Below are 14,426 nucleotides of genomic sequence, written 5' to 3'. Positions count from 1 at the left end.
TTATAGCTGAAGACTTCTATGAAGATAAACTTACTTTTCATCACCTATTGAGTTGCCCTGAGGTGCTGTTCATACAGAAAAGACACAACATGAGTGTTCTCTAGAATTCTCCAAGGGTTGCTGTATTAGCTTCCTGTTGCTGCTGTGACAAATAAGTTGAGCCAGGTGGCTAAACAATACAAATTTAAAATCCTTCCTTCTGGAAGTCAGATTCTGAAGTGGGTCTCCTTGGACTGAACAGAGGGTCTGGCAGGGCTGTGGTCCTCCTGCAGGCTTGGTGACCCCTCTCCTGCTGCCAATCCTCTAATTCTAGACCCACAATGCCTTCCTATCCCTCAGCCCAGCATGTCGGCTGGAATCTTTCCCCTTGTTCCTCTTCCACTTTTAAGGGTGCATGTGATTATATTGAGCCCTCTTGGATAATTTAGGACAACCTCTTTATTTTAAGGGCAACCGATTAGTGACTTTAATTCTATTTGTTACATTTATTCTCTTTTGCCCTTTGGTGGTTTGGGTGTGACCATCTTTGGGGTGCTGCTATTCTACCTACAGAGTGACCAGAGGGTTTTTTAAGGTATCAGAAATTCATAATTTTAATGTTTTGATGTTTAATTTCTTGTATTATAATTTATTGTTATTGAACTTTAATTTGTTAGCATTTCTTCTTACTACAGTTCTAATTGTCTTACCTTGAACAGAGGAAAAGCTTATTCTGGGTGGTTATCAGGATCCTTGGGTGTGAACATGCAGTCTTTGATAGCCCCCTTCTCTGGTGTGAGCAGGCATCAGCCCCAGGTGTGGGTCACCCCTTTCTCTGAGGTGTACGTTAGCGCACACCAGATTGCTGAGCCCTGCCTGCTTTCAGAGTTGCTGAGTTAGTAGATCCTGGGTGGGGCCCAGATTTGTACATGTAGTTTGTCAGTGACTGATTTTGCTGTTCCAGGGAGTGCACATTGAGAACCACTGCTTTAGAGAGCCCTGTCCTGTGTGGTAGGGAATAGTATTTAGAACCAGTAGTGTAGATACCAGGGAGGATGCTGATTGTAGCCTTTTTAAGTGGAAAGAGGGAATGACAAAATATAAATTCATATTGGTGTTTTAAATTAAAACTTAGATCTATAATCTTTAACTTTTTTATTTTATTTATTTGAAAGGCAGAATTAGAGAGAGAGAGAGAGAGAGGTCTTCCTTTCACCAATTCACTCCCTAGATGGCCACAATGGCTAGGGCTGGACCAGCTAAAGCCAGGAGCCAGGAGCTTCTTCTGGTTCTCCCACATGGGTGCAGGGGCCCAAGGACTTGGAGCATCCTCTACTGCTTTCCTAGGTGCAGTAGGAGGGAGCTGGATGGGATGTGGAACAGTCAGGACTCTAACACCTGCCCTTTTAACTTCTTTTTTCATGCTTAAAGTCTTATGACATTAATTGCTTATCTAAAAATATATTACATATGCATACAGTTTCAGAATACAGTATAATATTAATACTTAGAATGTTACTAAGAACAATATAAGCTTCTTTTTAATTCTTTTTCCCCTTAGAAATATCATGAAGGATTCCAAATTATTCTTAAACATTTTAAAAACTAAATTGAATTAAATTTATTTTTTATTTCAATTTTTTTTTTAAAGATAGATAGAGGACAGGCAGAGAGAGAGAGAGGTCTTCCATCTGCTGGTTCACTCCCCAGATGGCCTCAATGGCCAGAGCTGCGCTGATCCGAAGCCAGGAGCCAGGCACTGCTTTCGGGTCTCCCACATGGATGCAGGGGCCCAAGGACTTGGGCCATCTTCTATTGCTTTCCCAGGCCATAGCAGAGAGCTGGATTGGAAGTGGAGAAGCTGGGTCTTGAACTGGCGCCCATATGGGATGCCGGCACCATAGCCGGTGGCTTTGCCCGCTGCACCATGTGCTGGCCCCTTATTATTTCAATTAAAAAAAGTTACCTTATTTCTTTCCATTTGAGAGGTGGAGAGAAACACAGAGACAGAGAGATATCTCCTGGTTTACTCTCCAAATACCTACAGGGTGGGGCTGGGCTAAGCTGAAGCCACGAGCTGGGAACTCCATCTGAGTCTCCCACATGGATGGCAGAGACCCACACACTTGAGACATCATCTGCTGCTTCTCATAGTGCACACCAGCAGGAAGTGAGATTGAAAGCAGAGGAGCCATGGCTCAAACCAGGCACTCTGATATGGGATGCAGGTATCTCAAGTGGTGTCTTAATTGCTTTGCCAAACACCTGCCCTAAAAAAAAAAAAACAACAAAAATTAATTAAGTAATTTGAAAGGTAGAGAGACAGAGACAGAGAGAGATCTCCCATATAGTGGTTTATTCCTTAAATGCCTAAAAAAGCTGTGCCTGGGTCACACTGAAGCCAGGGGCCATGAACTCAGTCCAGGTCTCCCACGTGACTGGCAGGGACCCAAGTACTTGAGCTGTTATCTGCTGTCTCCCTGGGTGTGCATTAGCCAGAAGCTGGGATTGGGAGTGGAGCCAACCCTTGAGCCTAGGTACTTTGATATGGGAAGGGGGCATCTCAAATGGCATTTTAATGACCACACCAGACACCCATTCCCAATTTACTCTAATGTTACTGAAGTAATTCCTTGCTGGTTAACTGAGGGAGTTGATACAAAGTTAGATTTGTTTGCTTGCTCTGCTTTCAGTGTTATTATTTTTAAAATATATAAACTTAAAAGCTTAAAATATATAAACTTAGAAATTATATTTTACTCGACAGAAGGAGGGAGGAAGAGAGAGAGAATGAGGAAGAAAGAGAAAGCTCTCATCTACTAGTTTACTCCCTAAATGCTGGCAATGACTAGGGCTTAATCCAGGAGCCGGGAACCCTACCTGGATCTCACATATGGGTGGCAGGGACCCAAGTACTTGAGCCATCACCTGCTGCCTCCCAGGGCACACATTAGCAGAAAGCTGGTGTCAGAAGCAGAGCGGGGACTTGAGCCCAGGCACTCCTGTGTGGGAGGTGGGTATCCCAACTGGTTTGACTGCTAGGCCAATTGCAGCCCACGCCTCCTGCACACACACTTTTCCCCCTTAACTTAAAAATTTTATTTGAGAAGGGAAGGAGAAAAAAATTTAAGTGGTTCCAACCTCACATCTATGAAAGTGAGACCTAGTCTCTATCATTGTCTGTTCTACCATGTACTCTTTTGTCCCTTATAGGCAACCGGTTAATTTCTTTTATGGTTAAATAAATGGCTGGATGCTATCCATACTGATGTCTCCTGGTCTGCCCCCGACTTGACACTATATTCTGAAGATTACTTTAGGGCAGTGTATTTATGGAGAGCAAGTCCTCATTCCTTCTCCTTTATGACTTGAGTGCTCCATTGTGAGAATATACCATATTTTATTCCTCTTCTGGTACACATTTGGGTTGTTTTAAGGCCTACTGCTATTATACATAGTGCTTCAATATTATAAATAGTACATATGTTTAGGAAGTCACAATCATACTGTATACTATTTTTTCTTAACATTATAACAGCATTTTCAATAGTACTATAAATTCTTTATTAATGTTTTTCACACAATGTTGTTTTTTCTGATTGTTAAAGTAATATAGGATTATTTAGAGAGTTTTGGAAACAGAAAAATAAAGAAAAAGCAACTGAAAAATCCCTTGTAATTCTTCTCCTTAGGATATTGTACTGTTTAATGTATTTCTATATAACCTCACAACATTTGTATAAACATTTAGAAAACAACTGACTTCACTTTGTATATCCAATTCAGTGTCCTGGTTCATTCTTCCTAGTAATTGTGTGTTTCTTTTAGTACCATACTCTTTATCAGTAGTTTATGTTGGCTATCTAGTTCTTTTTTTCAGCATTGTATATAATGTTATGATAAATACTTGTGCATAATGCTTTTTCAAAATTTCAGGTAATTCTTAAAGTTGCCTTTTCTAAGGTTTTTAAAGAGAATCAAGTGCACATTTGTTAAACACATGTGTTAGCATGCTGCCTTGCAGCAATGATTTGGCACGTCAAACGGCCAAGAGGTTGTCACTTTTTTTTTTTTTTAACATTGTCAAGTAAATTCCATGTTTTCTTTTTCTCCTGCTAGGACCTTAGAAACGAAGTTGAAAAATTACACAATGAAGTGAAAGAGAGAGAGAGAGCAGTAGAGGATCATTACCAAGGTCTTCTGAGTGAGAGCAGTAAGAAGCTGCAGAGTCAGGAGCGAGTGATCAGGTGTCTGATGGAGTGTGCCGATCAGAAGGAGCCGCTGCCCCAGGTACCATCACGGCTTTGTTTTCTATTTAAGTCTTTTGACTTAGAATGTGTGTTTAAAAACTCTTTTGTAGGAATATGGTTCAGTCTTTATTGCTATGGTTCAGAGTACTTTGGAGCTTTCTTTAAGTCATCTGGGCTCTGGCCCAGAAACAGAAGCTCAGAGAGAGGAAGGCCTTGCTCTGGGTCATCGGAAGAGGAAGGACAGGGGCGAAAGCCTCCATTGCTCTAGTGCTCAGCCCACACACTGAGATGTTTCCACTGTGTGCACTTGCTTTGCCAGCTTAAGTCAGAGTTACACAGAGAGAGGGAGAGACAGGAAGAGAGAGAGCTTGTGCATGCTTTCCATCTGCAGATGGTTGCAACAGCAAGGACTGGGCCAGGCAAAGCCAGGAGCCAGGAACTTCCTCTGGGTCTCCCACCTGGGTGGCAGGCACCCAAACACTTGAGCCATCTTGTGCTGCTTTCCCCAGGCATTTGCAGGCAGCTGGATTGGAAGTGGAACAGCTGGGACGTGAACCGGCACCCATACAGGATGCTGGCATCAAAGGTGGTGGCTTTATTCACTGTACCACAGCGCTGGCCCTTTGCTGTGCCCTGTTTGTGCTGTGCCTTTCCACTTCTCTGTACTTCCCTGTAAACTCTTTTCTGTTGTGGAATACCCTTGTTGTTTAATCATACAGTGAACCTTGGGAGAGTCGGCTCAGACTGACGGGTAACCATGATGAATATACGTTTAGCTCTGCATCCTTCTGAAACATCCTTCAAGTGACATCAAAAGAACAGAAAGCTGTAAACAAACAAGGACTAACCAGGAGAGTGGGAGCAGGCGCCACACTAGGTGTGAGTTGTCAACGTGATTTTGGGTGATGAGTGCATGGATGAATGGTAACTACATAGGATTCAGCTCTCTGCACGCTCTGCCTCATGCCTTTGAGGTGAAAGCCAGCAAGAAACAAGTGGACGTATGCTGCAGAACCCCAGAAAGGCTCATCAGGCATCCAGTGTCCCTGGGCCCGTGGAAACAGGAGCTTTGACTGGAATTCTAAGCAGTTCTAGGTCACCCTTTTCTCCTCAACAGCAGGAGTCTTTGGAGACCTTAAGACACTCTGGCCTGCAGCTGAAAGCAGGGTGGCTTGGATGAAAATGGGGTGGGAGTGGAGGTGTGCATGTGGCAGTGAGATTCCTCTGCGAGGAGAGACTGAAGGATGCTGGCTGTTGGGGTTTTCCACGATACGGCCTGGTCTCCACCTGAGCATCTTTTGGTGAGGCTGCCAGTGACACGTCCTCTCCTTGCCCACAGAGCTCCTGAGCGCTTTTCACTCTTCCAAGTAAGTAGATGGTCCAAGCTCATCAAACAGGAGAGAAGTGTTTCAGAACGACAGAGGACAGAATGGGCAACAGAGATGTACACAGAAAGTGAAAACACTTCAAGGAGGAGAAGAAAACTCAGCAGCTTTAAAATCCCAAAATGTCACCCGTAGATCATCTATCTGAAGATGTAAAGAGCATCTATCTAAATTACGTTGACAACTCACACCTAGTGTGGCGCCTGCTCCCACTCTCCTAGTTAGTCCTTGTTTGTTTACAGCTTTCTGTTCTTCCGATGTCATATGAAGGAGGTTTCAGAAGGATGCAGAGCTAAATGTGTATCCATCATGATTACCTGTCAGTCTGAGCCGACTCTCCCAAGGTTCACTGTGTGATTAAACAACACGGGTAAAGAGTGGTTACAGGGAAGTACAGAGAAGTGGAAGGGCACAGCAGAGGACCAGCACTGTGGCACAGTGAGTGAAACTACTGCCTGTGACGCTGGCATCCTGTATGGGTGCTGGTTCATGTCCCAGCTGTTCCACTTCCAATCCAGCTCCCTGCTAATGGTCTGGGAAAAGCAGCAAAAGATGGCCCAAGTGTTTGGGCCCCTGACACCCACGTGGGAGACCCAGATGAAGTTCCTTTAGCTTCTCCTTTCCCTGGCTGTTGACAGTCATTGGGGATGGAAGATCTTTTTGTCTCCCTCTATTGTACTTTTCAAGTAAATAAATAAATAAATAAATTTAAAAAATAAGATTAGGATCTGATAAAGTATTTTGATGTTTTAGCCAGTTTTTTGTTGTTTTCACTAACATATGTGAGAGGAGCTTCTTGGGAAGGCAAAGGTTTATTTGGGCTGACAGTTTGGAAGATCACAGTCAAGATCAGGTGGCCCCAGCCTGGAGTCTGGAGGAGGCGGACAGCGGAGGAGCAGGTACAGAGGGACAAGCATATGGTGATCCAGAGGCAGAGAGAGAAGCCAGGCCAGACTTGGCTTCAGTAGCCAACCGTCTTGTGAGAACTGCCTTCCAAGGGCGAGCACCCATGACCTAAAAGCCTCCCATGGGGACCACCTCCTGGCTACCCTAGTTAGATCAAGTCTCTACCCTGATCCATGAGCCATTAGCGTTAATTCATTAACTGTTAACATTAGACTTTGGGGCTTAAACTACATGAGTTTGGGGAATGAAGCCCTCTTCAATCCACAGCATTGCAGAGAATGACCAGCTGACACTTGAAAGTGTGATTGCAGGGATAAAAAGTTTAACAGAAAAGCTGGAAGATGAAGTTGAATAAATCTTTCAGAAAATAGAGGTAATCATGAAGATGGAAAAACAGGAGAGGAAAGATAGGAAAACTAGAGGGTGGATTCAAAAGGTCTAAAAAGTGTCTAACAGGAGTTCCAGAAAGACAAAGTAGACAAAGAAGAGGGAAAGAAAACCACAAAGTGCTAGGGGATCGTTTCTCCAAGGGAAGGACAGCTGTTCCTACACTAAAAGGCTAGCTCTGTTTCTGGCCAAGGCACGTCGTTGAGACATTTTAGAGCACACGGGAAAGAGAGGATCTGAAAGGATTCCAGAGAGAGAATAAAGGGCGTGCAAAGCACCTGGGCTCCGACAGTGGAATTCTCTGCAGCAACGCTGGAAGGCAGGCGAGGTTTCAGGTTTTGAGGGAAGGAGTGGCCAGCCTAGCGTTCTGCACCCAGCCGTGCTGTCAGCAGGTGTGAATGTGGGGTAAAGGCATTTCCAGAGTTCTGGTGCCTGAAGTCATCTGCCACCTCTGTCCTCTTTGCAGGGAGTTCTTGGGCATCTACACATATGGAGGTGATTCCATATGTGCATAAATGAAGGAATTACTGAGAGAGAGGGAGAGAGAGAGAGGTGGAGAGTCCAGATTTCAGCTGTCAAAGGAGGGCTTCAGTCTGAATTTCCCCAAAAAACTGAAATGGAATTGATCATTTACCTCACATGCTTGACTACATTGAGGGGAATCCTTAAGTTATTGTAGAGAGCTTAGAAATAATGTTAAGTATGTAATTTAATTTTATGAATGAAGTAAACAAATAGAACAAAGCAGTTACTAATTCCAAGGAAATCAGACTTGAACATGAATGGAAATATAATGATGGGACTCTGTAAGACTAAACCATGAGCAGTATGTAAATGTGGAATATTGATTTAACTATATAATTATTAGGAAGCATTGAAGGACAGTTGATATAAGAGCTCAATTCTTTTTTTTTTTTAAGATTTTATTTGTTTATTTGAAAGGCATAGATGCAGAGGCAGAGAGAGAGAGGTTTTCCATCTCCTGATTCACTCTCCAGATGGCCATAACGGCCGGAGCTGTGCCGATCCGAAGCCATCTTCTACTGCTTTCCCTGGCCATAGCAGAGAGCTGGATCAGAAGTGGAGCAGCTGGGACTCGAACCAGTGCCAATATGGGAGGCTGGCACTGCAGGTGGTGGCTTTACCTGCTATGGCACAGCACTGGCCCCAAGAGCTCCATTCTTAAAAAACTTGCTAGGAGCCAATGAAGAAGATCTAAATTTAAGAAATTGAGAAGATGAGAATGAGCATATAATATAGAAACCTGGAAGAAAATACCAGAAGAAACGGCTAAGGAGTTGAAAGTTGCTTTTCTCTAGGGGTTGCAGGGAGAAGGGCTCAGATAGGGCGTGTTAGTTTTTCACTTAAGCCAGGGAGTACTGTTTGAATATAAAACCTCATATGTGCAGTTGGACCCAAACAGTTAAGAAGGAAAGTACAGTTTAAACACAGCTGGCTTGTGGCAATTCTAGAAAGTCATTGGTTATTTGATCCCTAGATCTTCCTATTACAGTTGAGTGGATTTTTAAAAAGAATTGCCTCTGCTTCTTTCTTCTTTGTGTTCACCTAATTTTTTTTTTTTAATGAAAGTCTGATATGATAGCTTAATTCTGCTAGGTACTTACAAACAAGATGTGGTTCCAGCCCTTAATTGCTGACAGAGAATGAGCAGAATCCTGGGTCAGCAGTCACCAGGTTTTAAGTGGTTAGAAATAGATTCTGTGCTTGAACTTGGCCCAAAGTCGAGACACGTGGGCTGCTGCTGGATGTCAGATCTCCTGAGGACTTAGTGAGGGGAACTGTATCATGCGTCAGCGTGATGGCACCTTTCCTATGGGACCAGGCCCTAACTGTCGCCAAGCTTGCAGTCTTGGCTTTTCCTTCCTGGAAGTCACATCTCCTTGCCGATGTGGACTTTGTTGCGTTTTGATCCTCAAGCCTTGTATTCATCCCAGTACGTCTGCAGGATGGGGAATGGACTCAGAGATCTCACTCTGAGCAGGGTGGACCCAGGCTTGGAACTGGTTCCACTGGGTCAGAGCCTGGGTTTTAGCCTTCATACCCACCAAGAGGCGAGCAAGGAATGTCTGTAACTTCTGCCAGCATCCTTGGCTCTGCCTTGCTGGCATGCTGTGTTTTCCAAATCCTAATTACCTAGAAACGGAGTTTCATCTCAGTTGTGTAATCCTTAATATTTTGGGATGATGGAAATTATTTAGGGGGTGCATGGGTATTGTGAAAAATGAGATATCTTCCCTTAAAGTGTTTGGGAGTATTCTCTTAATATTTTTTCTTGATGAACACTTCTTTATAATTTGTTTGCTTTCCTTAGCAATTCAGTGAGAATGATCTGGGAGCAATAGAGCAGAAGCGTGGGCCAATGACTGCAGAAGATCTCGAGTTCTGGGATGAAGCCTTAGTAACAGAGAAGTGCTCTTCTGTCCAGGCACCAGGCAGCAGCTGCACATTCTCCCAGGTAAGCGGGACTGGAATTGGATGGTCACGTGTGAATGTATTCTCTTCCGAAATGTATTTGGTAAGTCCCGTGATCTAGAGCCTCAGATGGCTTCTTGCTGGTAACAGCCTGCAGCAGGCAGGAGGAGTTGTTTTCTCTGCACACCACACATCTTTATAGCCTGCCACCACACACTGATATTTTGCACTGCACACAAAACTGAGGTACTGTTGTAAGATGGGCCTTTTATTTCCTGCCTCAGGGCTCACTTCTGAAGAGCTGTGCAGTCCCCAGTGTCAAGTAAGTTTTCCTGTTCAGATGCCCACAACAAATGGCACCTCAGGCTCTTCCTCATTTGGCGCCAAATGGTCTTTCCAATTATGTTACCTTTCCTTTCTGGCAGCAGCTGATTCTTTTTGCTGATGCCTGAAGACACCGTGTTTGTGCCTTCCTGGACCGTGTGCTCTTCTGTCTCCCTGGAATGCCTTTCCTATTCACCTGCTCACTCCCGAGCATGCCCGTGTCATTCTAGTGTCACCTTCTCTGTGGAGCCTTGCCCTCTTCCTCTAGCTCTCAGCGTGTGGCACCCCCTCCAGGGATGGCACACAAGGCTCCTTATGTTGGCGTTATAGAATCCACCTTTCTGGTTTTGATTCTTTAAAATAAAAAAGTGTATATTTAAGGTATCTACCACTGTATAAGATAGCTATATGTGATGAGATTACTGGGGAAGAACAAATTCACCTATCCATCATCTCAGATTGTTACCCATTTTCCCCTACTGTGGCAAGAGCAGCTATAATCTACTCATTTAGCAAAAATCCAGAAAATGATACACTATTGTCAACATTAGTGCTCATGTCGTGCATTAGGTTTTTCAGCCTATTCACCTGCCTGTGCACCGTTTTGTATTGGACCCGCCTTTCTGTCTCCCCTCATCTGGGCCCCTGTATAGCACTGTGGGCAGGCACTTCACAGGCAGGGAATCTGGCAGTCACCTCCAGATCCCAATGCTCAGCCCAGTACTTGGTCTCTAAATGTTTGTTGAGTGAATGAATGGCTAATACAGCCAGGCAATCAGATATGGGAAAGGGAAGGAGTTCATTGTAGGCCAAGTCCCTCCTCCTCCCCCCGCCCCCAAACCTGGCTTTAATTAAGTTCATACATTCAGAAGACAGAGAACTCTTAGGCAAATTAGTTCTCTGATGAATGACTCGGAGCATAACTTGCGGCTTTGTGAAGGGTGATGCTCAAAATAATTAACAACCGGTGCAGTATGGGCATCTGCCATTGAACAAGCTCGGGTGGTAGGGCTGCAGTGAGGAGCTGGAGGCCTGCTCTCGTGCCTGACACCACCCTGTAGTCATTGAGTCGTGGTGGGGGCATTGTCTAAGGATCACAGGGAGGTGGTTGGGGTGGATGGACCAAGATTTGCTTTCCAACTGGCATAGGTAGAGTGTTTCCTATTTTAGCCACCAGTACTGGGTGTTCTGCTGTGTACCAGCTCGGTGTCAGATTTGGTCCTGGGAGTGCTGTCTTAATTCCGACCCTTTGTGTGTTTGCAGTTTGCCGTGTCCCTTGGGTGTGTCAGTGTGGACGCACGGAACCCATAGGTTTGGCCAGGATTCTGGAGGCCTGGATTTCTCTGTGGGCTCTGTCATTTCAATTAGATAACCCAGGGCAAGCCTGATGACTGAATCTCAGGGGCTCACATTTTGTGATTCTAACTAACTTGTATCGAGTTAGTTGACTTTGACTGGATTTAGTTGGGCTTGGATGCACATCAACCTGTAATAAAGTATAGACTACTTTCAAACAAGATGTCAGCTTTTATAGATGTCTTAACTAATTTGAATATGCTTCAGCTTTGTTATTTTGAACCACAGTTTAGTCATGTAAAAAGCATCTAAGTTTTCAATATAATGCTTGTAAATTTATTGAATAGGTTGAGTATTTTAAAATTTAATTTCACTAGTTTTATGGTGTGCATCATTTTGGTTTTAGTTTGTCATGCTGGGTGATGTCTGTACAAAGTCACTGCGTGAGCATTTTGATAATATTCAGATCCTGGTGACGTTTAAATTAGTCTGCAAAATACCTAAGAATTTCAGCAAAGGTTTAAATTCTGTTCTGCAAGATTAACTGAAAATAGCAGCTAAAGAATTATAAATCATCACTTAAGAATTGTAAATTTCTAGGTGTCAATTTAAGAAATCCCAGCTGTTACAGCCTTGCAGATTTCTTTCCTTTCAAGAAAGGTAGGCCTTTCATGTAGTAGTTCTCTTTGTAGGAAACGTGGATTTCTTCCATGCCCTTGGCCATTTGTGTTGATTTAGAGTTTATTCTCTGCCCATTTTTACAAAGAACTTGAGGCTATGATGATGTCTCTACAGACCCTGCTGGGCAGTCTGTTTTCCTTCTAATCTTTGTGTGAGTTTGAGAATTAATGCTAGATGAACAGGGAATTGGAGAATAGAGAGTAAAACACACTGACCATATTTAGCTTCCTGCAGCTAGAGATTGATAGCTTGGTTATTGACGTGGTTGGGACATTGCTGCTGAATTTTCTGAGTATTGAAATAAATGTATTTGTTGCAGGAATGTGACATAGCCACTGAGATAGACACCATCTGTCTGCCAGGCCACTACATTGCCCTGATCACCAAGCAGTGATCCATTAAGCTTGCTCTCTACATGTCTGTTGCCTCTTCAGATTGTGGTCTGCATCTGTGTCTCCTTCAAGTGACTAAGGAGACAGTGGTAGAGTAGAACCTGTCCCGGCATTGGTGTCAGATGCCAGTCCTGCTGCTTACCAACTCTGTGACCCTGGACAAGGCCCTCCATCTCTCTGAAACTCACCTTCCTAGTCTGTCGTGTGGGGAATTGTTTGCTGCCTGCTTTCTGAGAGGATTAGAAATAACGTAAGTGCATCAGATCAGCTTCTTTGCGTGGTGAGCTACAGAATGCAACACGGAGTGGTTTGAGCAAAATGGGAATGAAGGGGAGAGTTGCCCAGGCACAGACTGGAGGCTCTCCCGGGTACTGAGCGCAGGTTGAGCAGCCACAGCTCAGGAAGGTGGGAACTGGCAGTCCTGTAGACTTGGCAGCAGCAGACCCACTCTCTGGGGCCCTGTCTGTGGCCCACTCCGACCCTCCAGGCATCTGGTGTCTCGGTCTAAACCCCTGGATTCTTGGGGTAGAATTGCACTGGTTTATGTGGGCCAGGGCCTGGCTCACAAAGGAGAGGAGTCTGCCCAGGACTTGCCTTCGTGTTTTAGGGACGTTCTCAGATGAGGCTGGGGAACGGTGGTGAGCAGGGTGGGTACTCCAAAGGCTGCAGAGAACACGCTGCAGGGTCAGCTCCACAGTGGCTGTGTGGCAGTGACAAGTCTTCTCTGTGATGGGCTGTCACTTGTGGTGGTGGTGGTGGGGGATGAGGGATGGGCTCTTCCTGCTGAGCAGGTGCATCTAATTGGTCTCCCACCCCTCGCCCCCCGCCCCTGGCAGCTGGGCCCACTGCCTCTGTGCTCAGGAGATGGACTGGTTTGTCAGCTCTGCTGAGGGAGCCACATGACTTCATTCTAATGGGGCATGATTCAGCGCTGGGGAATAGGTGATTGATGAAATGGGACCCAAATGGCTCCGAAGAGTTCATTTATTCAAACATGGGTGAGCAATTTGCTTCTAGGAAGACGTTGACTCACTCTGGCTTTCATTATGCAAAATATCCACAGGAATCTCTGCTCTTAAGATTCATATCGGTCCCTGTGTTCCCCTCTTACCTATTTAATCATCAGTTCAGCAAGTGTTTGTGGCAGCATTTGATTTGTGTCAGGCGCCGGGCCTGGCCTGGGACACGGCTGCTGGCAAGGAGCCCTCAGATCTGTGATCAGGTGCTTTGTACACTGGCCTGGGGCTGAGGGGCATGCATGGTGCTCTGGGGCTGGAGGCGGGCATCTTCCCTGGTGAGAGCTGGCTGAGAGAACCCAGGGGGTCCAGGGATGGGACGAGTCCCCTGGGGCTCAGGTGGACTTTCCTGGTTTCACAGAGATGGAAAGGAAGAGGGTAGGAGCTGAGGAGAGTGCAGGGGTGCTGGCCTGAAAACTCAGATGAAGGCTTGGGAAGGCTGCCTGAAAGAAGAGGAGAGGGGAAGAACTGGGTACCCAGGCCCTGCATGGAAATGCATAGAGCCCAGCCTTGAGGAGTCCGGCTCAGGCCCAGGGTCCTGGGGTGGAGGGTCCTCGGGTGGAGGGTCCTGGGGTGGAGGGTCCTGGGGTGGAGGGTCCTGGGGTGGAGTTCTTTCACGGGGATGTGTGCTCCACAGACGTACATCCATCGGGTCTGCACTCTTTATTTACTGGTGTTTCTCGAAGCCCGTCTTGGCTGGCTTTGAAGATCCATACCTAAGCACAAACTGACTTCAGCAGTTATTGGCCAAGTGGACTCAAAAGATGAACCTCTGCTTCCAGAGAATCAGTCTCAACATCTGAAAAATGGGGAGATTAATATGCTTCCCTGGAATGTTGTGGTGATTAGAGATGATCTATGTCAAGTAACTGGCAGCGCACTTGGAGCGGAACAATCAGTCACAGCTGACATTTATCGAGTGCTACTCTGTGCCAGGCTTTGTTCTGAGAACTTTGTAGAGATTAACTCATTTAATCTCCTGTGAGCTAGGTAGAATTATCACCTGCATTTATAGGAGACAGAGTTGAAGAGCAGAGAGGCTGGGTATCTTGTTCAAGGTCACATCGCACATTAATAACATCATACACTCTTAACCCCTCATCTCTCTCATGTTAGGTGCTCAAGGAGCAGTAGGGTTCTGATTTTGCCATTGCCTTTTCTTGCTTTCTTCTGTTGGCCTTTGTGGGGCTGACAGTGATGATATTACCCTCGCCAGGTACCCAGTGCTTTGTGTCCATGGTGGGCCAGCATGGGCCTTGTTGCCCACACCCTGCCTCTCCACTGTGACATTGGGCAGATGAGCCCTCTGAGCTGAACAGCCTACTGTCTAAAATGCGAGAGTGGCAGCACACAGCCCGCTGTGCGGTTGCATGGTTG

At 45.4% G+C, this 14,426-nt stretch overlaps 1 protein-coding gene across 7 annotated transcripts in view; it reads left to right on the top strand.

Annotated features, from left to right (window-relative positions):
- CDK5RAP2 (CDK5 regulatory subunit associated protein 2) overlaps positions 1 to 14,426 on the top strand; it is a 208,362-nt gene that overhangs the window by 85,157 nt on the left and 108,779 nt on the right. For all 7 annotated transcript variants that reach the window (XM_017350098.4, XM_089301654.1, XM_089301655.1 and 4 more), the window contains 2 exons: positions 4,099 to 4,269; positions 9,240 to 9,383. In XM_017350098.4, coding sequence (XP_017205587.4) covers positions 4,099 to 4,269; positions 9,240 to 9,383 — 315 coding nt within the window. The remainder of the gene's footprint in view (positions 1 to 4,098; positions 4,270 to 9,239; positions 9,384 to 14,426) is intronic.

Source organism: Oryctolagus cuniculus, chromosome 1, assembly GCF_051225735.1.
Source record: "Oryctolagus cuniculus isolate XC-2025 breed Fujian yellow rabbit chromosome 1, ASM5122573v1, whole genome shotgun sequence".
Classification (NCBI taxonomy): domain Eukaryota; kingdom Metazoa; phylum Chordata; class Mammalia; order Lagomorpha; family Leporidae; genus Oryctolagus; species Oryctolagus cuniculus.
This window is presented reverse-complemented; position numbering and strand designations above follow the sequence as displayed.